General features: G+C 40.7%; 2 protein-coding genes across 32 annotated transcripts in view; both read left to right on the top strand.

Moving 5' to 3' along the window:
- The first annotated feature begins 318 nt into the window (after positions 1–318).
- The window catches only part of dlg2 (discs, large homolog 2 (Drosophila)), a 233,785-nt gene continuing 207,547 nt past the window's right edge, over positions 319–26,556 (top strand). For 3 of the 30 annotated variants that reach the window (XM_056406219.1, XM_056406178.1, XM_056406431.1), the window contains exons 1-6: positions 707–1,062; positions 1,565–1,719; positions 2,016–2,150; positions 3,138–3,207; positions 3,300–3,403; positions 20,221–20,352. In XM_056406219.1, the coding sequence (XP_056262194.1) occupies positions 962–1,062; positions 1,565–1,719; positions 2,016–2,150; positions 3,138–3,207; positions 3,300–3,403; positions 20,221–20,352 (697 nt within the window). In that variant the 5' untranslated portion in view covers positions 707–961. Of the gene's footprint in view, positions 1,063–1,564; positions 1,720–2,015; positions 2,151–3,137; positions 3,208–3,294; positions 3,404–6,672; positions 8,740–9,412; positions 9,515–9,664; positions 9,722–10,291; positions 10,360–10,529; positions 10,647–16,916; positions 17,457–17,758; positions 18,949–19,177; positions 19,216–20,188; positions 20,353–26,556 lie in introns of those variants that run through there. The other 27 variants (XM_056406284.1, XM_056406294.1, XM_056406312.1 and 24 more) reach the window with 20 other exon arrangements.
- Positions 10,679–15,386, top strand: LOC130188214 (synaptotagmin-like protein 2). Of its 2 annotated transcripts, none has more exons than XM_056406452.1 (7): positions 10,679–12,742; positions 12,960–13,062; positions 13,155–13,344; positions 13,445–13,498; positions 13,578–13,683; positions 14,042–14,247; positions 14,894–15,386. In XM_056406452.1, the coding sequence occupies exons 1-7, from the start codon at positions 12,540–12,542 to the stop codon at positions 15,040–15,042; spliced, it is 1,011 nt and encodes a 336-aa protein (XP_056262427.1). In that variant the 5' UTR covers positions 10,679–12,539; the 3' UTR covers positions 15,043–15,386. The 2 variants fall into 2 exon arrangements, with proteins under 2 accessions (XP_056262427.1, XP_056262417.1); XM_056406442.1 differs by having other exon boundaries at positions 13,155–13,316; positions 13,402–13,498.

The raw sequence follows: 26,556 nt of genomic DNA on the forward strand, positions 1-26,556 counted from the left end.
GTTCTCCCACATCAATCAGAGTGAGTTTAACCAGGAAAAAGTAATTTATTCAAGGTTTCTTAGAGCATAGCCATCATATAGCTATAAACCATTCTTGGTTTCTGATAACTTTGTGATCGCATGATTGAGATGTTATTGCATATATCTACTGTTAGCCTAGCATTAGCCTCGTGCTTCTGGTGATATAAGAGAATCTGACCAAATAGACACAATGAATTATGAAACAGGCTAACATGTTGTGTGAGCTGGCAATAACGTTAATAGTTAATATCTGAATTTCAATGGACAGCACAAGAAAAGGAAACATGCAAACTACTGTTGAAGATCTTTTTTTCGCTGATTGTAGAGATTTCCTCAACCTGTAGGACAAAGTCCTGTGATATTCAAAACATTTGATTATTTGGATCGTGAAAAGGACTGTCATCATTCACCCATTCACACCCTGACAGGGGCTACCAGGCGGGGTGCCACACATCATAATTCTATTCTATACAGTCATTCAGGAAAAAACAGTCCAAACCGTAATAATCTTCAAGTTTTTATCAGTGACTGGCTCAAACGATTAATCAATTATATCAATTGTTGCCGATTCATTTAATGTTGATCGACAGCTGTTAATCGACCAATCCATCTATTGTGTCTGCTGTGCGTTCTGTTGAGGGATGCACAGAGAGAAGCAGACTTTCTTCTGTAAATCTCAGATGGCAACAATAATGATATTCTTCTATGTTCTTTTAGGTTCAAACTGCTATCGAAAGGGTCAAACAGAAGCCCAAATAGCAACAATAAGGAGCACTCATTTGATACAATAAAGCACAGAATACACATGACCACTCCCATTGACTTTAAGAACAGGACAAGATCTTTGTGAGCTTGAAGAAGAACCGTGTGAGGCTGGGGTCATGTTCAGCCTCTAGACACTAATTGAAAACAGTGGAGAGCTGAGGACGCAGCAGTCACCATGATCGACCTGAGTTTCCTGACGGAGGAGGAGCAGGAGACCATCCGAACCGTGTTGAAAAGAGACGCTAAGCTGAAGAAGGCTGAGGAGCAGCGTGTCCAGTGAGTTCTGTGTACAAGCGCAAACTGACCCTTGGATCTTTCATTTTTTCAATTCAATTCAGTTTATTTTGCATAGCACGATATCACAAATTACAAATTTGCCTCAAAGGGCTTTACAATCTGTACACATACGACATCCATGTCCCAGGACCTCACATCGGATCAGGAAAAAAAAGAAAAGAAATATAAAAAACCCTTCCACAGGGAAAAAGGGAAGAAACCTTCAGGAGAGCAACAGAGATCATTTAAGTATGATCTATCACAGGAAACATATGTCTGTCTGCAGAACATACATGTATTTGCTACCGAGAAGTTACAGATATAGGTGGAAATGTTGCTTGCAGCCCAGCAAAGACATGTTTGTTTGTCTGTTTTTGCAGATTATTTTCAAAAAACAATGCAATAAAATACTTGTTATTCTTCTAATCCCAACATTTTGAAACAAGTGCTCTGAATAATGAAGTTGTGACTGTACATGTCCCATTGATGTGTCTGCTTTCAGGAACCTCCAGAAGACGGGGAGTGACGAGCGCCGGCTGAAGTACATGACTGGAGAATGGTTCTACGAGACGAAGCGGCTGCGACATCAGGATCGCATCCATGGCTCCGAGATCATCAGGGCCTCCATGAGGCACTCGCATAAACCGCTGACTATATGTGAGTCGTCAAGCATTGCTATTCTCAAAATCACAGATCCAACCGATGAAATGGTTACAAATGTGAATTTCATTATCTACAAATGAAAAATAACATTGACAAATGTGCACAACAATTTATGAGTAATTTAGGGTGTTCCCAAGATCGTGTTCCAATCACAGATTGTTAAATGTGTACTTCCTGATCTCCTGATACACACGCATCAGGTTACATCAGGCATGTGGAGTTCGAGGTTATTCTGTTGTTGTGGATATGAACAGTGTGCTACACTATGAATGCTTCACCTTCTCTAACAGTAGCTGTGTGTTGTGTGCTGCAGTGGAGCTCTCCCAGATATTACCTGAGAAGCCCAGTTTTGTCAGCAGTGAGAACAAAGAAGTGTTCGTCCCACCTGCACTCAGTGGAATCCTTCAGCAGCTCAGTGATGAAAGGTGAGTACAGAGAACCAAAGCAGGAAGTAGTCATCACTTGTAAAGCATTGTTTTGAGGATTTAAATGCACATTTCCCCTCAAACTACAGCTTTGTGTTCTGGCTCATCTGCATTTTTTTCAGCTGTTTTCAGTGAAAAGCTTTGCTGCTCTGTGCACATAAGCAAACAAGTTCAGCAACATAGTTTTGAGCTTGTTTCACTTTTCAAAGAGATTTTTTTGCCAATGACATTTACATTAGATGTTTGCATGCATTTGGAAAATGTTTAGAGAAGGTAAGATATTGGTTCTGATCACTTTCATTTCGGGACTATTTTCAACACTGTATATATATATTGTTTTATATACATTTATAAATGGAAAGGAGATTTTACCCGATGTATGCTTTTCATACGGTGTTCGCAAATTCAAAATTCCTTTTTGGATTCACATAACAGAAAGTGTAAATTGAAGGAAAAATCCTGCAGCTCTAAATATTCTCAGAAGTACAAATATTAAACTCTGTACACATTTAGAAAACAAACATGTGGCCTGTGTAGTTTGTTTTGAGCACCATCACATGCTGTACTAGTGGAGCAGATTATTTGTGTGGAGTTATGCACACAGTAAATGGATACTTAATCGGCCCTGTAGTAATCTTCTCACAAGGTCAAGTCTCACATGTTCATGTTCTCCAGTGCCTATGAGGAGTATCGGACACGTTCTGCACTGCCTTAACTTGTGAGAATGTACCTGCCCGTTCTTGTATCTAACTGTAATCATTTATCCCACAGAACGTTAAGATGAAAACTATAGTTGGGAACAGACATTGATTATGAGATTATTGTTTCATTGACCAAAACATGTTGTATGGAAGGGAACGTAATGCATTTACATTGGCATGCAGATTTAAAAATCAAGATTATATTAAATATTTTTGAAATCCGCTGTAAGTTTTCCTATCTTCAGAAGTTGTCATTTCATCTTGTGGTCTTTGTCTATTCTAATAGGTATGAAAACCAGAAGCCACGTGAAACACCACAAGATATCCATAAACCAGTTTTACAGTCACCCACAAAGGTAGGATTGCGACTGGAGAAACCATTTAACAGGTTTGGAATGTGAGTCAATGCAGGTGTTGTATTTATGAATCTTCTTTTGTTCAAGCAAAGACAAAATCCATTCAACACTGACGTGATTGCAAGTCACAGTTTTGAAAACAAGGACAGACAGTTATTGGACGGAGCAGTGGATCAAACCCCGACACAGAACGAGGGTCAGTTTCCTTATGTTAACTCATTTTGTGCTGTCTGGAATTCATATTGTGAGTGTGAGTGGATTTCTTGATCTAATGATACATCATGTGTTTTAATTGAGTGGACGCCTTGATGGACACATTGTGAAAGCAGTTACATTACAAACCAATGTAAGTCTGTTTGTTTAGCAGTCAGTCTGACATCCAGGTGTGTGGGTCTTTTACGCTTCTGCTGTTTCAACCTTTCCTGTGAACAGCATGTTGGCATGAGCAGTGGTTGCATGGCAGTGGAAGGCTTGTACTGGCTTGTGAATCCGAACAATTTAATCTGATTACATTCCAGCTTTTTTTATTGCAATTTCAGAGATGCTATGTTTAGTGTTATGGGGAAAAGGAAAAATACAATTCCATGCAGGTACTTAATAGTTAATAACGCTGGTTTAAAAGTATGGAATAGTTGATGAACCACAGCCATTTGCTAATTGTACACGACAGAGCTGATTCTTGGAAATTAGTTTAAGTTCTTGCCCTTGTCTTTGTGTTTCTACCAATATTGTTTTAATCCAGTCCATGTGAAATGAGCCACACATTTTCCCATGGGTTGTCAAAGTGAAGGGAAGTCCAAACACACGAGGCTTTCCGACTCGCCAGATGATTACAAAGAAATGCATTCCAATACACTTAAGTCTTAATCTTTACCGCATGACTTCTGGCTGCTGGAATTATTTCGCAGGAGCTATTAAAACAATGTTATTGTGGAAGGAATCACACGATAAGAAGAAACAACCTAGACAAATCGTGACAGTTCAGGTCAATCGATTATCTAATACCTATACCAATTCCTATACTGAAAACTGTACCAGTAATATGCACATACACAACAAGCTCTTGACATAAATAGAGCTCAATTATTAATATTCATCAATAAACAATAGTCCAAATATGAATGTGTTTTATAAGTAAGACACTTCCTAAGACACTCACTCTTTGTGGCAACGCATACAGAGAATAAAAAGAAGTCTCAAGTTGTTTAAAGGTGGTGGCTCGCGTCCTCCAGACTAAAGAAACAGCCTAAAGTGGAATAAGTATTCATATCCTTTAGTTACTTAAAGATGCAGTGTGTAAGATATAGCGTCATCTAGTGGTGAGGTTGCAGATTGCATCAAGTTGAAACTTCTCCCGTGTAAGCTTGTAGGATAACTACGAGGGCTGACGTGAAAACACAAACAATATTTTAAGTGAGTGTACAGTTGCAGTTTTAGCAGACGTGAATGCTCCAGCTCCTCAAGACCAACAGAGGTTTGGCGTGTTTTCTTTTCTGGCACTGGAGACCAAAACAACGGTGTCCCTCCCCTTTTTGTTTTCCAACCAGGGTAAGCCTCTGCAGGTAGGTTTGTTTGTTCTGGGTTTCCTTTATGAACATGGTAACCGGCACCGTAAAGAGGACACTCTTTTTATGTTGAAAAAAAAGGCTCATTCTAAGATAATAAAACTAGAACATTATTATTATACATATTCAAGAAAACATACTTGATGATTTTTTATTCAATTTTCGCCTCTAAATGTTACACACTGTTCCTTTAGTTAAAAATACCAATACCCAGTTGTATAGTCAAGACCACCTAAACCGAGTCAGGAACAAGCCAGAGCATTTTGAGACCAAGAGAAGACCAAGACCTGAGTCTTCTTCGTCTGAGACCGAGACAAGACCGAGACATGGTTGAAACCAACAATATCTTGGCTGCCAATTGCAGAAATACTCATTATATGATGATTAATGGGAGAGGAACGAAGAAGTTAAGGAGTTTTTGAGGGAATTCACTTTGTTAGAACTGCCAACATATTCATCTGAAAGATAACAAGGAGCCATAACTAGACCAGACTTCACAGCCCTAATTAAAGAGTGGAGTCAAAGTAATAATGTAGGTTGTGGAACTTCCTCGTAATAAAGTGATGCAGGGTTAAATGTTTTTTAACACGATTCTGTGTTTGATAGTTGCTGAAGGACGCCAGTGATTAAATAGTCATACTCAATGATAAAAAAACACAGCTGATGGTTGGTTAAAATGGTGTTCATTTGTCTTTGTTTCTTTCAGAGCCTTTACCATCATCTGATAGCTGCTTTTCTTATGCAAGTAACCTTAAACAAGAACCTAACGATAGCCCGATCACCCAGAATGCATCTATTCCCATGCCAATGCCTGGAAACAAAGTGGTCAGCAGCAGTTCTCAGGACTCCTTTGTTGAGGAAGGCAGGCCAGGAGGTCAGCAGACTAACTTGGCTGCTTCGCGGGGCATCCTCAAGCACTTGTCCACTTCTACTTCAACAGACTCCTTGTTCTCTTGCCTGGACCTGCAGAGTCCAGTTAGCCTTGATTCTCCCACTGAGAGCTGGATAGACAGGAAGCAGGTGCGGTTCAGCTCCAAAGTCGGTCAAAGTGGAGTGGAGTGGCAAGATGGGACAGAGCTGGGAGAGAACAGCTTACTGGATGTCAACTCCATCACTCTTTCTTAGGTGGAAAATAATAGTGATCTTGAGGATACTGGCAGGGCCCCTGTTGGCATACGTAGGCCTTTATTCAATCAGTCAGGTGGATTCACAGGAAGGTGAACTCAATGGCAAATATGAGTCAAACCTCCAAGAGCAGGAGGCTGGCCAACACCTTGGTGGTAAGAGTTTAATTTAAAACCAATGATTCAACAAAATCGCCAATCAATAAGTCAAACTACTGTAACAACCCATGACTTCAGTATCTACACATTTAGAAAACAGAAAAGATTATCCAAAAAGTCAAAGTAACCTGTTCATCCTGCTTATGCATGTTCTTGCATCGGGCAAAATATGTGCATTCATGTATGACTGGTGGATAAGAACAGCAAGAAAACATCTATCTTTATTGTATAATTGGGCTTACTGCACCTAGCTTTGGCATTATGCAATGTTGCTTTTAATGTCTCATGCGATATGTTGGACGTTCCATTAGTTTGTTGTGTTACTGTGAATTGAGGTGTAACATTGGTGCACTCCCTGTTGGTTTTCAGTGTTCCTACGTTGGATCTGCTAGAATGTGCATGGCTGTTCACTGGTGTCTTGTGTATAATACTACTCAGAGACGTCAAAATTGCAAAGTTTCAAATCGTATACATATTTGACATTAAAATCCTGTCAGAAATGACATTTTGCATGCCAAAAAAAAAGTCCAACACAGTTATCTGTCGTCATATTTTGCAGGTATTAAGTAGACATAATTTACATCCGTGATCCAATATGTAGTTGTGTCTCTTTTCAGATGTCTCGGAGCACTTTCATCCAGAGTTCCTAAGCCTTCCAATGTCCGGACTCATTTCTGATGACCAGGAGTCAGGTAAGCCTGTTCAGCTGGAGACAGAGTCTGAAGAGGACTGTCACTCTCAGACTACCTCCACAGGCTGGCCAACTGGACACAATATTCGTCACCAAAAACTGCCTGAAGAAAGAACTGAGGTCTCTTTTGAGGCCCCCTCAAATACCAAGCCGTTTAATGGTGGCTCAGAGGGATCATCTGATGCTGTTTTACCAAAGCCTCAACAAAGACTGCTTGGAATTTTTAAAAGAGAGAAAGAGAAAACTGCTGAAGTCCAGAGTCCACAAAAAGAAGAGGTGAAGATACCTAAGCAGAAAGAGCAAGATAACACCCACAATCTCCATCAAGGGGTGGCAGATAGGACCACGGACAAACCTGCAAGTGTCAAACAAGAAGCTAAACCCTCTGAGATGACAGAGGTCAGAACACTACAACTTACATCACAGCAGAACACACCAGTTGAAGAAAAATTGACCTTAGTAGATAAAGACACTCAGCAGTGGGCAAAAGAAGAGAGAGTGGTTCAGCTTCCGGAGAGACTATCCGATCTGAAAGCTTTCTGGGAGAAAGAAAACAGTGGACCCAAAATAATATTTACCAAAGATGAGAACAGGCAAAATGACATCTCCAAGAGTGGAGTAGAAGCTCCACATGGCTATCAGAGTGACTCTGATGCAGTACGCATAAACAACAATCTCTCAACTCAAACGGAAATTACAATTGAGGACACTGATGAGAGGTCACCACTGACTGACTGTAGCTTCTTTGTAAATGTATCTCAAGAAGATGGCACTTATAGAGCTAATCCAGTCCTCATTTATGAAGAGACAGATGATTCTTTAACAGGTTCAGTGACAGAGTCACAGCTTTATGAGCCACAGGGTAACGTCATCATTCCTGTACCTTCCTGTCTAGCCTTCAACTCCCAAAAGCGAGAGAAGGATATTCCAGGTTCCCTTCCCAGGCAGTCCAGTTCCAGTCATCAAAGGGACTGGCCAGCCAAGATCAGGAAGGCAAAACATTTCTGGGAAAAGGAATATATAGGACCCAGGGTAATTGCTTCAAGAGTCAAGGAAGCCTCACGCAGTTCAATACTCAGCAACAAAGAGGGTTCTCCACAGTTTTATCTGAGAACATCCTTGCATAACAGAGAGAAGTCTGAGGAAGAGTCTCTGTACAAAACCAAGTCTAATGTTGTGTTGAAACCATCACAAGTGACCGACAAATGTTGTGTCAGTTCTGGTAGTACTGACATGGAGTCAGCATGTCACCAATATCAAGTCAAGGCTGATAATGAGTATCAAGAAAGGCCCCTCAGTCCTAGACGATCCCAAACTCCACGATCAAAAGACCAGGATGACGAAGTCAGGAGGAGTCCATCTAAGACCTGCCATCCAAGGGTCCTGCCAAGAGAATCCTCCAGTCCTAAGAGATCCAAGCTTGAAGGTTCCCCCTTCAAAACGTTTCCAATAGAAATTGATCCCCAAGCTAAGGTTGTTGAAGAGCAACAAGGGAAGCCAACACCAGTTCCAAGACAGAAGAAGAGTCCCGCAAATGAGGTAAAAGAGACAGTGCTGACAGACACTAAACCTAGCATAAGTCCTATCCTTTCACATCCAGAGGACACAGGGGCTAACCTTGGTAATGTGACGATACAACAAAGCAGTTCAAGCTCCTCTACTTTACCACAATACAAAACAGCCTCAAAGAAGAAGTTGAATACCTTTCCACGCCTCGCCAGATCTTTCATTCCTGAGGATTATCAGCACTACCTTGGACCGAAGGAGAAGTCCCATGTGCCTCTTTTTCATCAAGTGAGAGCTGTTGTGGCAGATAATTATACATTACACATGCCGCAAAATGCCCCGAGAGACTTTGTGGGGAACCAGAGTGACAGTCCCACTGAGGTGAATCCTGGCAGCATAAATTCTTGGATTGTACAAAATAAGGATGAAAACTCCAGCCAAAACACAACGACCAAGGCCTGGTCTTTGTCTCGGGCAAGTTCAGGCAGTGAGCTTTTGAATTCTATTTAATTTCTTCATGATAATGATTGAGAAATGAATATAACAGTGACAACAAACAAATCACACCAAGTTAAAACATTAACGCTACAGTGAATCTGATTTGACAGAGTTGACAAATTCCTCCATTTCCAAATGTGTTTATACAATCTGCTGTGTTCATTGACTTTAATCTTCTTTTCTATTTCCATTTTAAGCGTACCAATACACAACTTCAGTTTAACCAGTGTATATCAATAGAAAATATTTTTGTTTAGTTAGAGTTGAAATATTGATTTTTCATTTGAAAAGCTTTGTGTGATTTAAGAGTTACTAATGCAATAGATATGTGGCAGCTAATCTCTACCGTAAAGATTCAAACTGGTACTACCAACATTGAGATTTCTGTTAATTAATCGCAATGATATAAAAACACTCGGGTTATGTTCCTAGTGTTTTGGATGATGAAACAGGAACAACTTTTTGTACATCCAAAACTGAATTACTAAGCATTTCACTTTCTTGAAATGTTTGACCAGAATAAACTAGCACTTAGTTTGTGTTAATTTAAACAGAAGCATAATCAAAATCATAGTTTCAAAAGCTTGCTTAGTAAATCAGGAATTGTGTAACTTCTCTGTTGAGTCTTTTTCCCAGAGCTGATTCTGTTTTGTTCGTGGCAGGTTATGATGACAGTTCTAGTCCCATCTTTTCAGCCCTTAAACAATTGTCTTCGAGGAGCACATCTTCATCCAAGGGCCTGGAAAACCTCACATCACAAACAAGTAACACAACCCTTTCTTCTTAAATGACTGTAGTTATTTAATATAACTGATCAAGCTGTATTGTATTGCCAGTGCATTATTTCATGTAACATGTATGTGTTACAGCTTTGTAAATAATAGCTACTGTCTCACGGCTCGATTTCTTCTTAGGAGAAGAGAGGACCCAAAAAACCTCAAGTGGACAAATTAATCAAAGTGTGGATAATGGTAAACATGGCCAAATCTCTTCATGTCATGGATAATTTACTGAATGGGTTTACCAGGCAGGGGCACCCTGGACTAAGAGATTTGAATGACCACAAAGAAACCCAAAAAATATAAAGAGACACAAAAAGTCTACAATCGGACCAAGACGACCACAAAGAGCAAAACAGCTGCAAAGAAACTCACAGCAACTATGACAACTACCACAAAGATACACAACATGACTACAGAGAGATGGTAACAAAGGGCCAAAACAACCACAGATACACAAAATACATCTACAAAAAGACTCAAAATAATTAAAGAGACACAAAAAAACTACAGAGGCATAAATCATCATAAAGAGATGCTCAATATCACAAAAAGGGGCGAAACCGCTGTAGAAATATAAAAAAACAAAAAGACCACTGAATGGTCAAAAAAATACTATTTTGTCTCGCTATCTAGGTGAAATAGTGGGGCCTTTAGTATGCCTGTGTCCAGGGGGCCCATGCTTTAAACATCTTTCAGGACATACGCAGGATGTTTTATAGGGTGATTAAAAGAGAAGTCATATCTCTTTTCTACCATCAGACTCTACTCTCTCCAGCTCAAAGCAGATGAAATCCAGTGTGTCCATGACTGTTCATGAGCAGGATGAGGTAAAGTACACTTACTCTCAAAAGTTTTAAATTTAGTATTTAACATGTTCAAACTTAACCTCTCACAATAACAGCTAAATGACTCTAATGAGTGATTTGTTTTCCCTCTTCACTGACTGATTTTTATGTTCTTGTTTTTAACTGTAATATTTGCTTTTTTCTGATAAAAGGATGACAGTGACAGCACTTTTGAGACCAACTTGGGCTGGAGAAGGAGCACAGGCAGCTCCACGTCGAACTCCACGTCGAACTTAAGTCTCTCCTCGGGATTGGCCTCCATATCGTCTGTATGTCCACATGCAGCTAAGTAGATAATGTATTTCTGATAAAACACAGAGCATGACGTTTGTTAGCCTGTGTAAAGTTAAATATTCTCTAGAATACAAGTTCATCTTTTGACTGAATTAGTCTTAATCTGTTCAACTTTTGATGTGTTATGTGACAACCAAGTTTCTGATTAGATTACTTCACTTCAAAGATCAGTATTCAAACACAAAAAATACTGAAAAGAGCAAAACCAACAATGTGACAACCCTTTCTGACTCCCCTTCCCTGTCTTTGTCTCTTAACTCAAAGCCTGTTGATTCATACTCAAGAAGTACATCTTTAAAACAACTCGCAATATAACGTTTAAATAATTTCAAACGGTTATTTGATCATCGAGGCCTGGATCGTGGAATATGCCTACTTCCAACTATGCCATTGCCCTGTTGAGACTCCGCCCACTCCTCCTCTCTACCTCCATCTGCCTGATAGATCTTGGAGGTCTCCGTCGTGGAATATGCCTACTACGAACTATTCATACACTCTTTCATATTCAATGAATGTATTTTAACTCTAAATCTGTCCTTCTGTACACATGACATCTATTACATCTGTCCATCCTGGAGAGGAATCCTCCTCTGTTGCTCTTCTGAAGGTTTCTTCCCTTTTTTTCCTAGTGAAGGGTTGTTTGGGAGTTTTTACTGATCCGATGTGAGGTTTTGGGACAAGGATGTCTATGTGTACAGATTGTAAAGCACTCTGAGACAAATTTATAATTTGTGAAAATGGGCTATACAAATAAACTGAATTGAATTGAATTTCCTAAAACAATCGGTCACTCTAGTTTTCAGCAAACATTACTTTTCAATTCCATTCAGTTTATTTTGTACAGCCCAATATCACAAATTACAAATTTGACTCAGAGGGCTTTACAATCTGTACACATAGACATCCCTGTCCCAGGACCTCCCATCAGATCAGATGAACTCAAACAAGTTTTGGTTTACTGATTGTTGGTTTTGGTTTGTGAATGATATTTGTTGACCATAAAAAGAACGTGGTGACAGGAAGTCTGGTTAAGGTACGTGAAAACTAAACCAAAGAGTTACTACGTGGCTACAGAGCGACTAACTACTCACATGACTACAGAGAGACCAACGACTCAGGTGACCTGCAACTGACCTGCCACACTATGTCAACGTTGACTTGGTTTCAAACCGGACATGAACAGTGGCCTCCTGGGTGAAATTCCTGTGTATGTTTGACCCGTGGATGTATAAAGAGAATTGGATACATCATTGGAGACAGAACCCAGTTCAGTCCAATGAAAATTGCTAAGCTATTCGTGCGTGTTACAACTTTCAGGACCTAATGATTTAAATAGGGACTATTCAAGTGTTTCTACTGGAAAGCTAATTCACCTCAAGAGAAGAATGATCTGCTGTGTTACAGATGTCTCGTTCCCAATGTAAGTCTATTGGGAAAAGTATTGTTGGGCCCCATAGCATCACATGAAGGACCTGAAAGTTGAACTTCCACGGTTTGGCTACGATGTCAAATTTGCTTCAGAGCATGGAGCTTTACCCGGGGGCTAAATCTGACTAATGCACCACCTCTTCCACCAATACTACGCACACGCTTAGACAAGAGGATAGACAAACCAGGCAAAGTACTCAAAATCTTGTGGTTCTTCTTGCTGTAGCAGTATTTCCAGGACCACATTTTGTCATAGTCTTACAAGGTGAAAACAATGCTGGGTAATGGTAACAAAAGACCAACAATTAAGATAATTAATGTAATTTATTTCCCCTTACAAAAACAATGTAATGATCGTGTGGGGCTGGAAAACTGTCAGTATACTAGGAGGGAGGAGAGGAACAGCAGAGACCATGACAAACTAGTTCAAACCAGAGAGGATGGTGTTTTCTCTCCTCTGTCAATATGAACAGGTCAGCGGCAGCATCAGCAGCCTTTATCCCGCAGACTTTGGAGACATTGAAGTTCAGGGAAGCATCCATTTAGCTGTGAACTACATCCAGAACCTTGGAGAGTTTCACATATTTGTGGTGCACTGCAGAGATTTGGCCGTGGCCGACACAAAGAAGAACTGCTCCGACCCGTAAGTGTTTGCTGTATACTGTATGATCAACATGTCAAAATTAGAGCAAATGTCAGTAATATTTGTGATAGAACGGATGGAGAAAGAGGATTGGCAGATCAGAAAAGAGGCTGAAACATGTGTCAAATGCCTTATGCTGTTATTTGAAGAATTAAGAAAAATGGCACTATCTATGTTCTAGTTGAGAACATAAATGTTACTCTACTGTCTTTTATAGGTATGTGAAATGTTACCTTCTCTCTGAAAAGACACATTTGGGAAAGAGAAAAACCACTGTAAAAAAGAAAACGTTGAACCCCACCTACAATGAAATCCTCAAGGTAATAACTCCATATTTAGTATTTTCCAGTTTTCTCATTATATGTATTCCATTTTGTACAAACAGCTTTGTTATCTTCTTCCCCTTTCATAGTTTAAAATCATAATGGAAGTGTTGAAAACTCTGTTTTTGAACATCTCTGTGTGGCAAAACAACACTTTTGGGCGGAATAGTTTCCTGGGCGAGGTGGACCTGGATATGTCTATTTGGGACTTCAGCAACACACACATAAATGAATACACACTGAAGGCCAGGGTAAAGGATTCATTTCTATACACAATCTGTGTGTTTCATAGAAGTGATTTGTTAGATGGTTACTCACTTTGTCTCAATCCTTCAGTTCTCAGAACAAAGTCCAACAGCGTCTCCCTCACATCTGAAAGACAGCAGAGGACAAATGAGAGTCGCCCTGAGATTCCTTCCCCAGACATCCCGCAGTGAGCTGATGACTCCTCAGATTTAATTAATTCTTCCCTTTAAATTTAAGCGATTATTGTGGTCTGACCTCATCCACAGGTAAGAGAACATCTAGGATGGAGACTGGTGAGGTACAAATTTGGGTGAAAGACTGCAAGAACCTTCCTCCAGTCAGAGGAGTTTTTATCGACCCATTTGTGAAATGGTGAGATTTCATCCAAACTAGTTCATCGAACATTAATGAAAAAATACTTCCACAATATAGCTGTAAAATAATCTAATTTAATTTTCTTTCACACAATAGAGTTTATTGCAGGGGATTTTTATTTCATGTAAACATATTTACTAAAATAATTCTGTCAATCAAGACAAATCAAAGCCAGTTATGTGATTGGCAATAAGTCTGAAGACACATCCACTCACACTCTAAAATAAAAAAGGGACATTTAGAAATAAATGTCCCTTTATAACTGTTTGAACAAATCAATATGACCTGTGATAAACCCTGTATGGTCTTTTCAAATGAAAATGCATGTGATTTCCCTCTTTTTCTTCTGCTGCAGCACCGTACTTCCTGACACGAGTCGGAAAAGCCGACAGAAGACGCGAGTGGTGAAGAGGACGGCCAACCCAATGTTCAACCACACTATGGTGTACGATGGGTTCCGATCAGAAGACCTCAGAGAGACATGTGTGGAGATAACAGTGTGGGATCATGACCGACTGAGCAGCCACTACATTGGTGGCCTGAGGCTTGGTTTAGGGACAGGTAAGCTTTAATTCCACGGTGACTATTTTTCAACATCATTACAGATGCCATCTAGATCCTTTTGATATACAAGTTTGAATCTGGGATTACAGTTAGTTTTAACACCTGGGATCACAGTTAGTTTTAACACCTGGTTTTACAGTTAGTTTGAACACCTGGTATTACAGTTAGTTTGAACACCTGGTATTACAGTTAGTTTGAACACCTGGTATTACAGTTAGTTTGAAAACCTGGTATTACAGTTAGTTTGAACACCTGGTATTACAGTTAGATTGAACACTTGATGTCACAGTTTGATCTGAATTTGGATACGCTCAGTTCACACTAAGTGTGAATATAGTGTCCAGATATATGAAGACTGTTGTTTACACCTTTACATTGACTGGAGATGGTTTGGGATATCCAGTCACAACCCCATCACAATGAGGGTCTTTTTCCTTTCTCCGATTTATTTTGCACATATAAAACGTGCAGACCAACTTTTGATATTGGGTATAAATGGGTCCTCTCAAATAACAATAAATCATTCTGACATTTTTCCTTTTTTAAATATAACTGCCATTCCTGCGATTATTTTCTCTTTTTCTTGCAATATTCAAGTATTACTTTCATATTAATCCAATGGTTTCTCGGCTTTTCTGTGCAGGGAAGAGTTACGGGGTGGAAGTGCTCTGGATGGATTCAACAACAGATGAAGCTCATTTATGGCAGAGGATGTTACAGTCAGATGGTGAATGGGTAGAGGATGCTTTACCTCTGAGAACGTTGGTAAGGGCAAAAAGCATGTCAAAGTGAGATTGTACACAATGCATTGATACATGCATGGAGACTATAGGAGCAGACTGCATGCACATTTGGATATATCTATTAACTATAGTCTACACTGAGTGGAAGCAGCTGCCTGAGTGAACAATGTGTATGCATATTTATAATTGAAGATCATGTATGATAAGTAAATATACACAAGGTACTTTAATTTGTTTAGCCAAAACCACGTGTTAAATTTGAAAAGAGTTAATTATATATATAACAATATAAGTTATGCAACACAGAAATTGTTTTGATCTGAGCACTAATTAGTTGTATACAGTCTTGTTCAAGCTATTCTATCTTCAATAAAAAGTATATTTGGACATTGATATGGTGTGGAGATAATGGGTACATTCTTTCATTTATGTTTCATTCGTGTTTGAGAAGTCAACACTTGGAAGTAGACAGTATACAGATAATAGCCTTCATAATCATAAATATTCACCCAGGTAGCAGCAATGAATCATTATATTTCTTATTGTTTTCCATGACAGTCAGCTGTATTGAAGCTGCATTATCATGTTAATTTGTGATTATTTTCAGTAATAACATAATATTAGCATTATTCATCAGGAGTAGATAGTGGCTTAACAGACTGTAAGGCCTCCAGAGACACCACTTGGCTGTAAATTGCTCCAAGGGCCAGTAAGTACAGTGCATCTATAATCTAAGGGAGGCTCCAGCTATTTTGTGTCTTTGCTTTGATTTGATTATTTATTTTCCACTGTATTTATGGTACTGTTCTTTTCACAATTTTTTAAGTTAGTCATCAGCAGCAGGTGCTATGCTAATAGACGTTTTATTATCTTCATGCACCACTAGAGTCTGCTGTTGGGCCACAGATGGCAACAACTCATGGAATATACATCCCCAAGCCCTTTTGCAACTCATTGTAATTTACAACCCCACAAAGCAGAGACAGTCTTGTCCTGTTTTAAACCATTATCTTGTTTGATTTTTTTTAATGTACCCGAAAAGTCTCATAACATGATTAGAAATGTTACATTCATATTTGCGATTTCAAACTAAAGTTCAGGTATCTTTATATAATTTATTTCACACTAATACTAATTGCAATAATTATATATAATTCTAATATAATAATATAATAAGTCCAGTCAGGGATAATAATTAGAAGAAGTTTATGCAGTAATATTTCAACTCTCACCTTCGCACAGTCCAGTCAGGGATAATAATTAGAAGAAGTTTATGCAGTAATATTTCAACTCTCACCTTCGCACAGGTCTAAAGACTTGTCATTGGTTGATCCGCCCTGATGCGACAAGAAATTGCATTACACGATTGGTTGTCCGTCCTGTCAATCTAGACAGGAAACAGCTAACCGGCGACCAGCCTCTGCGTTGCTGAGGTAAACTGCACCAAGCTCGCCGTATATTGCCCGACAGTCAAGCGACTTGGCCTTTAAAATAAAAGTACAGCACGTCCCACTTTGGGAATATAAAACGATATATGAGGGGTTTTATTGAGTTTATTAGATGGGCAAAAAGCATTTCATATACGTAGTGTAATCCAAGGCTAGAACTAGGCTAAATGAAAGCAGAAGGAGAGCTGCCATGTTTCTTAAGGCATGAGATGCTGACAGTGGTGGCAAGAGGAAGTGAGCGTCCTGGAACGTGCATGTAGGTTTCTTCCATTTCCCCCCCTGTGAAAGGGTTGTTTGGGAGTTTTTACTGATCCGATGTGAGTTTCTGGGACAGGGATGTCGTATGTGTACAGATTGTAAAGCCCTCTGAGGATAATTTGTGATTTTGCGCAATACAAAATAACTGAATTAAATTGAGTCCATCCTCTGCTCTACCAACACCATTTGGTACCACCATCATCTGCTCTGCTGAAAGGGTGATTGGCTGCAATCTCCCTCCATGACATCTTCACCTCCAGGACCCTGAAGCGGGCAGGAAAGATTGTAGCCGACCTCTCTCACCCTGGACACAAGCTGTTGGAGTCCCTTCCCTCTGGCAGGAGCCTGTGGGCCATCAGGACCAATACCTCACACCACAAGAACAGTTTATTTCCAGCTGCAGTCAGGTTCATCAACAAAGACCAGGACCCCCACTAACTCTGAGTCTCACATCCCCAGGACAATTTCCTCTAACACCAATACAAATGCCATTTTTATTTTAAAATACATACTTGTTTTAATGTACTGTTATTTGTTTTACCATATGTATCTATTATTGCACAACATTTATTGTTTTTATTATATGTCTATTTTTATTGTGCAGCACCTTTCATCCAGTCGAATTCCTTGAATGTTCATACTTGGCAAATAAACAATTCTGATCCTCATAGAGGAGAGAGGAGCTCAGTAAGCCTAAATATTTAAATATATAATTCTTATTGCATTGGCTGGCTATTAAATTACTTTAATAATTTAACTCACAGTGTATCTCTTCATTACTGATCAGGCATATCAAAGTAAACATTTAGACAGCCGTTTGCTCAAGCTGCAAATTTCTTCCAAAGCGGTACGCGTGTATCGTTAACGAGTGTCTTATTGTGAAATCGATAAACGGAAGTCCCGTTTCTCATTGTGTCTAGCATGATTCTGGCACATGAAACTGATGATGTCGTTCATATGGCTTAATGTACCTGGTTAAAGAATACAAAGATGTGGCAGCTTGAGGACAGCGCTGTTCTTCACCAGGGGAAGTGTCCGGTGAATGCACAGTCACCATTTTATGGAATATGAAAATACATGGAGTTATTTGAGAGCCATGCATTTTCTCCCACAGTTGGCAGACAGGTATTTTCCTACAGCCAGGCGTCGCCCTGGGGAAGCGCTTCATTTCGCCCCGCCGCTGGCTGCTGCCGTAGCATGGATGCTAGTTAACTAGTGAGCAACACGCATGTTTATCTTCATCCGCAGGAGCGCAGTGAGCACACGGCGGAAGAGTTTTTAGTGGTGTTTCTCTCATGAATGGCTGTTATCTGCCCCATGACACATGCTCCCACGTAAGTCACCCCCTCTAGATACTGACTCTGAAGTGACTGTTACGTTACATGTTAACTCGTTATAAGAAAACGCGGGGGACTAATGACGGACATTTCTTTTGAAACTCGACATTCGTTTGAGTCTTCGGTGGAGGGTGGAACCTTCATCCTTCAGGTGTTCGCTGTCGGCCCGGATAACTGATGTAGACAGGCTCCTCAGACAGGACCCTCTAGGACCCAGTGGCGCCCTGGACGGGGTTAACCCGGGCCAGCCCTCAGACCTAACGGCCCCTCGCACCGGACACCGGACCAGCTTCTCTTCACCAGGACTGGGAGGACGTCGCGGCTCGGTGCCCCCCGTCTGGGTCTGGTCCTGCACTGTAACCCGTATGTCTGTGAGAGGGCCTTTGGACCAGCGGTGGATCTATCATGACAAGGCACGCCTGTGGTCTGCCAGCTGTACAGCCAGAGGAGGACCCAGACAGGAGTAATACACAGCCTCACGTGCACAATGGATTCAACGCAGGGCTTCCCAAGAGGACTCACTCAGAGGACCTGAGTTCCTGAAGGCACCCAGAAGATAGTGGATTAGGCATCGCGGCAAGAGAGTTTATCTGAGGTTTTTGTGGATTACGGTTAGCACTGTCATCTGAGACAGAGACACACCTGTGATCACATGACATCATCGTGCTAAAGTCTAGTCTGGAATAATCTTACTCACTGGACACAGACCGACTTGGAGTCCCTGGACTCCACTTCTACAGCCTCTTGTTGAAGTTGTCCTCTCGGAGTGCTTGGAGAAGAACTACTTTGGTCAAACCCCTTCCTGTTTTCTGTAATCCCACCAAGAGGAATGACCATGCATTGAAGACTGAACTGGAAGCCTTAGCAAGAGTCAAGTTTACAAAGAGTCAGCCATGCCTCTCAGAAAAAAAGGTGAGTTACTGTATGTGCCACCGATGATCTATATCAGAGTCTTTCAGCAGAAAAAAGTAAAACCAGTGTCCCTCCAACTTTCAACAACGTTCTTTTCTTGCACAGTCAGCTCCATTAAGACATGTCTTCTTATTGTGGTGGAAGACTAGCCTGCAAAGAGCCTTGACCTCAACCCCATCAAACCCTTACGGACAAACTGGAAACCAGCTCTTACCAACCACACTAGTGACCGTAATGCTACAAGATGCTGCCATCTTCAAAACACTGGTGGAAAGCCCACAACAATGTTATTATTAATATGCATAACATTTCTGTTATTACTGCTATTTTCCAATTGTATTATATTAATACTGTTACTACTGCTATTACTACTGTTTTGATGTATCATTTCTGTCAGATTGACTAGTGTGTGCATACTAGTGTTGACTGTTGTTAATTCTGTACATATGAAATCTACTTATGTCTATCCTGAGGGAGGGAGCCCTCTGTTGATCTCCCTGTAGTTTATTTCTTTTTTTATTCTGTTATGTTTTTTTTGGAGGGGGGGGGGGGTTCTTTACTTATCCAATGTCAAAGGGTCAAAGGACAGAATATATTGAATGTTGTACAGAGTTTGTGTGTGTGTGTTCAAATATCACAGTACTTTTTCCTATAGTTTGAGGAGAAAAAAAAAAGATATATATATATACAGGACTGTCTCAGAAAATTAGAATATTGTGATGAAGTTCTTTATTTTCTGTAATGCAATTAAAAAAACAAAAATGTCATGCATTCTGGATTCATTACAAATCAACTGAAATATTGCAAGCCTTTTATTATTTTAATATTGCTGATTATGGCTTACAGCTTAAGAAAACTCTAAAATCCTATCTCATAAAATTTTAATATTTCCTCAGACCAAGTAAAAAAAGATTTATAACAGCTGAATGTTTGTCAAGGCTCAGGAAACCCTTGCAGGTGTTTCGAGTTAATTAGACAATTCAAGTGATTTGTTTAATACCCTACTAGTATACTTTTTCATGATATTCTAATATTTAGAGATAGGATAATTGAGTTTTCTTAAGCTGTAAGCCATAATCAGCAATAAATCAGAATAAAAGGCTTGCAATATTTCAGTTGATTTGTAATGAATCCAGAATGCATGACATTTTTGTTTTTTTAATTGCATTGCAGAAAATAAAGAACTTCATCACAATATTCTAATTTTCTGAGACAGTCCTGTATATATATATACCAACAGCCATCTTGTCCTATCTGCCCCCCCTTCTGCAGACACAGCTCGAGCCCTGGGGCTTTTGGAGGAGTTCTGCACTAAACTGAGGAAGCCGGAGGAGCAGCAGCTCAAAACTGCCATTCTCAGAGTAATGGGGATTTTCAAAAGCAACTTGTTTGAAGCTCTTCTTGGTAAGTTTCAATTCATCAAGCAACTGCTTTTGTCTGTCAACTTCATATTGTTGTGGTTTTCAGAAAAACTAAAGCATTTACAATATGTTGAAGCACTGTAGGTACATGACTGTGTGTCTGTGACAGATGATGAGATGGTGATTTATAATCACGGACTAAACCGCTAAAACACACAACCTCTCAGGGCTTCAGGAAGGCTGGAAACAGCCTCAGCAGCATACAGAACACCAAGGGACACTACTTTCACCAAATAACTAAAGATTTGAACTTTCGTCGAATATATTTTGAATCGGTGACTGTGATTGAATGACAAGGTGTAATACTGTAGACCATTTATTACGGACTCCTCTCTGCTCTTCCTGAACCTATGTGGAAAGTGATATCCTGCTTCCCAGCAGTCAGTAAGGAGGTGCCTCTATGCAAAGACTGCTAGGTGCTATGCTAACATGAAGGGGCAGTTTGTCCATAAGGGCGATTGGGGCGACGCACTGCCGAGGGGAAAAGAAAAAATAAATAAAAAATCCTGACTTATAAACAATATCCTTGTAAGTCGCGTAAATGACGACATGTACATTTAAATGTAATACTTTTTTTTCTATCGGATTCTACCACTAGACCGTCTGATCTGCCTCTGTATGTCATTGTCGAATCAGGTAACAGTAATTCAGTCAGCCTAAAGTCGTGCTTCAAATGGCCCCGCCCCTTCTGGGGTGATTTGGGGCGAAATGAAAATCGCCCCAGACCTCTCCCATTGACTCCCATGTTAAATCCATTTTTTTCACAAAACAGAGCTCTCAATTTCAGGAGCCGCCACTGTGCTAACATGGTGTGCATCGGTTCCTCGGACATGATCATTCTTGTGTTTTTCAGATCAGGCTCTTTTTTCAGCGAGCAAGACAGCTTTTTTTCAAGTCACGTCTGACGATATTCATAATTATCCCGCTAATAGAAATTCACCGTGAACAACATTTTTTGTGTTTTTTTAATTATTACAATCCGTGATAAAATAATATATCCCATACCAGTCGGCACATGGTTGGGACTAGTTTGTACCCTCTTGCGACTGAGTCACCTGCACACACCGGACCGGCCCTTCCACACTTATAGTGGGGGGCTCCATGGTGAGGTGTGTGTCAGTCTGCTCCAGCTGGCTGACACTGACCTGCTCTCATAAAGAAAATCCCTCTTTGAGTGCTATTTCTATTCATGCTGGCATCAATGATGTATTCCTTCAACTAGAAACTGAGTTACTGAAGGAAAAAGTCGACTGAATTGTTCAGTCTCTAGTGTTGCTAAAACACAATGTTGTTTTCTCTCGTTCCCTTCCATATCTCACGCAACGTGGTTCGTAGATTGTCAGCTGCCTGTATGCTTTGGAACATTGGACTGTATAAATCAGGGGTCTCAAACTCAACTTACCTGGGGGCCGCTGGCGGTAGACTCTGGGTGAAGCTGGGCCGCATCAAGTATTCCACAAAAAAAGGGTTTCAAGTATTCAAAAAAAAACTGACAACTGATCCAATCTTCTCAATCTTTACTAATAAGTCAGAACGTGCAGAACATGAACGGTTCTTCAGAACATAAGCTTAACTTACTTCCTCCTACTCCTTGCTGCCAGAGACTTGGCAGCGCTTCCTCTCACACAGCTGATCCACATTTGGCTTGAGGGAGGAAGCAACTGAGACCCTCAGTATGGCTTTAAGATGGTCATCTTTAAGTTTGGACCTGAACTTTGACTTATTAAAGTTCATTGTGGAGAAGAGCTTTTCACACAGATAGGTGCTGCCAAAAAGGCACATGATCCGCTTAAACATCCTGGAAAGCTCAGGGAAGGTGGGGGCAATTCTCTCAAAATTGTCCAAGCTTGTCTGTTTTTCCACTCAACTCTCTGAACTTGGCTTTGAGTTCAGAATTGCACTGCAGGTCAATTAGCTCCATCTGAAGCACAGGGGGGGCATCTTCCACATCGAAAGAGAAGGGGTCAGCAAAAATTTGAAAAGTGGCTCTGTGTGTCTTGAAGTCTGCAAACCTGTTGTCAAATTCATCCTGTAGCTTTCCAATGGTATCAGCATACTTCTCACCACTGAATGTTGTGCCTGAATCCATGAGTGACTTGCATGCTGGGAAATGGCAGAGGTTTGTCTGGGAAAGCTGGGCTTTCCATAATACCATTTTTGTGGAGAATGCTCTGACATTGTCATATGCAGCACTTACAAGCTGGCCCTGGCCTTGTAACTTCTTATTAAGTACATTCAGCTCCTGTGTGATGTCAACCAGAAAAGCTAAGTCCATTAGCCATTTGGGATCACTTAGTACAGGAACAGTCATCCCATCCTTCTCCATGAAGGCTTTCACTTCTGCTCTCAACTCAAAAACCTCTTCAATACCTTCCCCTACTAAGCCAACGTACCTCGGTGAAGTAGAGCACGTCCTCATATGCTGAATCTATTTCCTCCAAAAAAGCGCGAAACTGCCGGTGCTTTAAACCCCTGGATCTGATATGGTTGATGAATTTCACAACGTCAAACATCACATTGTCAAACTTCAGGCATTTGCTGCAAAGGGCCTGCTGGTGGATAATGCAGTGCAGAGTTATGGCCTCTTCCACACCCTCCTCTTCCAGTTTTTTTTTAACAAGTGCCACCAGTCCATTTTTCCTCCCTGTCATTGATGGCGCTCCGTCAGTTGTTATTCCAGCAAAACGCTTCCATAGTAAGCCGGCATCCACAATGGAATCACACAGCTGGCGGAATATTTCCTGACCGGTGGTCTGGCCATGCATTGGAATCATTGTGAGCAACTCCTCCGTCACTTTAAAATTATCATCAACACCACGGACATATATTGCGAGCTGCGCAGTGTCAGTGACGTATGTGCTCTCATCAAGAGCGAGTGAGAATGAATGGAAATGTTTAGCTTTCTCACGCAGTTGATCGTAAATGTTTCCTGACATGTCAGAAATGCGCTCTGCCACTGTGTTGGCTGAAATGCTAATATTACTAAACTGTCCCTTTTTTTCTGGGCAGACTATACTTGCAGCCTGTAACATGCACTGTTTGATGAACTCGCCGTCTTTGAATGGCTTTCCTGCCTTAGCGATCATCTCACTCACCACGTAACTAGCTTTGACAGCCGCATCACTCTCTTTGCTTGCTTTCTTGAAAAAATCTTGTTGCCTCAGTAGACATGTTTTAAGTCTGGCGACCCGGTCCTCTCGCTCATCTCCCAGGTATTTTGCATACTCCTCAGCATGTTTAGTTGAGTAATGCCGTCTGATATTATACTCCTTGTGCACCGCAACTTTATCCGTGCATATTAGACACGTTGGGATGCCCCTGTGCTCAACAAAAAAATATTCCGTCTCCCAGTTCTCCTGAAATTGTCTGTGCTCATCGCCAACTTTTCTCTTCACAGCAGGTTTAGAAAAAGACATGACTGGGGCTGGGTGAAAAAAACCGTATAGCACTGGGTGACAGGATATATTTTCCCTCCACTCGGTGACAGTCCCGAAATATGTTACAAGTGACCAATTGCTAATTCGCGTTGTTGTCACGAGCCTGAGCTATGGTAGCCCACAAGTGTTAAAAAAAATAGAAAACGCCCAGATGCATGTGAGAAAAAAACGCGCGGGCCGCACTAACACCAAGCTTTGATTTCAGGCAGGGGGCCACAAAATATCGTTCCGCGGGCCGCAATTGGCCCGTGGGCCGCGAGTCTGAGACCCCTGGTATAAATGGTCCAACTTTAACCAGTTTGGTAATTTGAAGAGCTGGGATGTAATCAATGCCTTTCACAATTCAGATGGTGTGCAGGTGTAATGCAGTTAGATAGTTTTAGATTAAAGGCCCAAATAATTTCCCAAAACACAAGTATTTGTCTTCAATTGTGACGCCATACAGGAGCTCAAACGCAGAGAAATCGATAGGACTCAATGTAGATGAACAAAAAAACACTTTACTGAAGCCAAAAGGGTAACAAAAAACACAACAAAGTCCAAAAAGGGGCAGGCAGAGAATCGGGGTTCAGTGCAGGCAGGATCAGGTACGAAAGACAGGACGACGGAAAAAAGACAACAATCCAGCAAAAGAAAAGGGAAATAGTGGCACAATATATAGGGGGGAAAACAGGTGTACGACATGGAAACAGGTGTATGACATGAGACATTAACGAGACGAGAGTGGCTGAGGGCAGGTGCAGGGAATGACACAATCAAGGAGACAGAGGAGACACAGAGAAGACACAGTAGACACCGAGGAGACACAGAGTACACACAGAACAGAACAGAACCTTACATCATTATCTTATCACGTTTGGGTTTTACCTATCGCCACCAGTCGGAATCAGATCTCTAGCAATGACATTTTTTTAAGATTGTCAAATCTGTTATGTTTCTTTAGTCCAAAGTCCAAATGATTGTGTAGCATTAAATTAAACATTATTTTCCACAGTTTATGCTTTCAGGTAGCAGAGGTGGACTAGCTGGGATTCACAGATTTGAAATGTTCCCTCATTTTAATCACTTGGTGACAAGGCTCATGACTTTGTGTTTTTAATCTACAGACCACAACAATAACACTCTGGTGTTATTCAGGAATCTCTGTTCTTTTAGCTTTTATTATGGCCTTGCTTTGATAAAGTCTTGATTTTAGGTACATTTACAATACATGTATGCTACCTGTCTGGTTCTTCTTTTACTATGGATTTAATTGACATTGTGAAATCAGTCAGTTGAAGGTCCATCCAACTCAAAGGAACATACTCTGGACACTGTTTTTTCCTTAAAAGTCTTGATCTCTGTTAGACTATCTGATATGTTTCTGACACCCAAGCTATTATTTTAAGACCCTCTTTCCATCTTCTGCTCCACAGTGACTACTTGTGTTTCCCTCCCCTGTTCTCAGTGTTAGTTCAATAACTCCAGCAACAACTATATGTTTAAGACTTTACTCAAAACCTATACTCGACATCAACAACAATAATAATACATTTTATTTGTACAGTGCCTTAAAAGGGACTTTAGATGGTAAATATCAACAATAGAAGCGACAGCAAAACAAGAAAGGTGACAATATTGAGAAACAAAAAAGCCTCTTGTGATATGCTGGGCTATCCAAGTACTCATGTTGGTACCTTCCAGAGCTTGTTACTTATTAGTGAGAACTTAAGGCATATTTTGGTTGTGTCCAAATACCAGCTGATAGGGACTGTAGCCATGCACATTGTGCATAAAGTTGCCATCAGTGCCCAGTGGAGGGCCGTCCTCCAGTCACATCCATTATCCCTCTTCACTTTCATCAGGATTTCAGTGAGGGTGTGATTATACCTTTCCAAAAGCCGATTGCTCCATGGGCTGTAAGCTGCAGTCGTTTTCTCATCAATGTTGAAGCTTTCAGCCATGTCCCTCATATCTCTGTTGTTGAATTACCCCCATTGTCACTGTACAGTCTGCTTGGAGGACCATGAACAATAAAGTAATGTTGCATTCTTCAACATCTGTCACTTTCTCCTCCTGTCAATTTTCCGTGTTCATTTTTGTGAGAACAATCATTAGCCCAATGATATTCAATTCAGTTTATTTCATATTGCCCAATATCACACATTTAACATTTGCCTCAGAGGGCTTTACAATATGTACAATTGACAATTTATTAAACCTATATGTGCTTTGGCAGACTGCCCATCTTGTCCTTCCCCCATATCTGTCGAGTGGATTTGTCCCATGAACAGCTGTATGGTTTTGTGGGCTTGACCTGACATTACTTCCACGCTTGGGTAAACCGTGTGTAGTAGGCAGAGTTGCCGTCATCCCCACTCACACGGAGATCATCTCCGGCGATTTCTAATGCACTATCCCTCGCTCAGTGATAAAGCAACCGCCAAGGCCTGCTTCTCCTCCAGGTCCGTCACCAGCCTCCAAATTTAAACCCCGTTTTTCCAGCTCTCGTAAGACTTCTCATCAAACAGTGGCAGAACTTTGTTATTTCCAGCCGCCATCCTCTGCTACCAATGTTAGTTTGTTAACACCAGCGACAACTGTACATGTTTATGATTGTACTCAAACAACAATGGCTACGCGTCTTCTGTTCCTTTAGATAGAACCAAACTGTTACACACAGCGCACTAGTTAACTCCGTACTCAGTATCAAATCTGCTGGCAGCTTTCATAAGGCTTCCACTACGGCAGCTACACAGAACAGTTACCGA

The sequence above is a fragment of the Pseudoliparis swirei genome, chromosome 3 (genome assembly GCF_029220125.1).
Source record: "Pseudoliparis swirei isolate HS2019 ecotype Mariana Trench chromosome 3, NWPU_hadal_v1, whole genome shotgun sequence".
Taxonomy (NCBI): Eukaryota; Metazoa; Chordata; class Actinopteri; order Perciformes; family Liparidae; genus Pseudoliparis; species Pseudoliparis swirei.

What these genes read in the sequence shown, in the direction of transcription:
- LOC130188214 (XM_056406442.1), top strand. Translation starts at nt 12,540, where the DNA reads ATGGTGTTTTCTCTCCTCTGTCAATATGAACAGGTCAGCGGCAGCATC. An exon ending in AAGAAGAACTGCTCCGACCC is followed by an intron (nt 12,743 to 12,959) that starts GTAAGTGTTTGC and finishes TGTCTTTTATAG; the next exon opens with GTATGTGAAATGTTACCTTC. An exon ending in GAGGCTTGGTTTAGGGACAG is followed by an intron (nt 14,248 to 14,893) that starts GTAAGCTTTAAT and finishes TTTTCTGTGCAG; the next exon opens with GGAAGAGTTACGGGGTGGAA.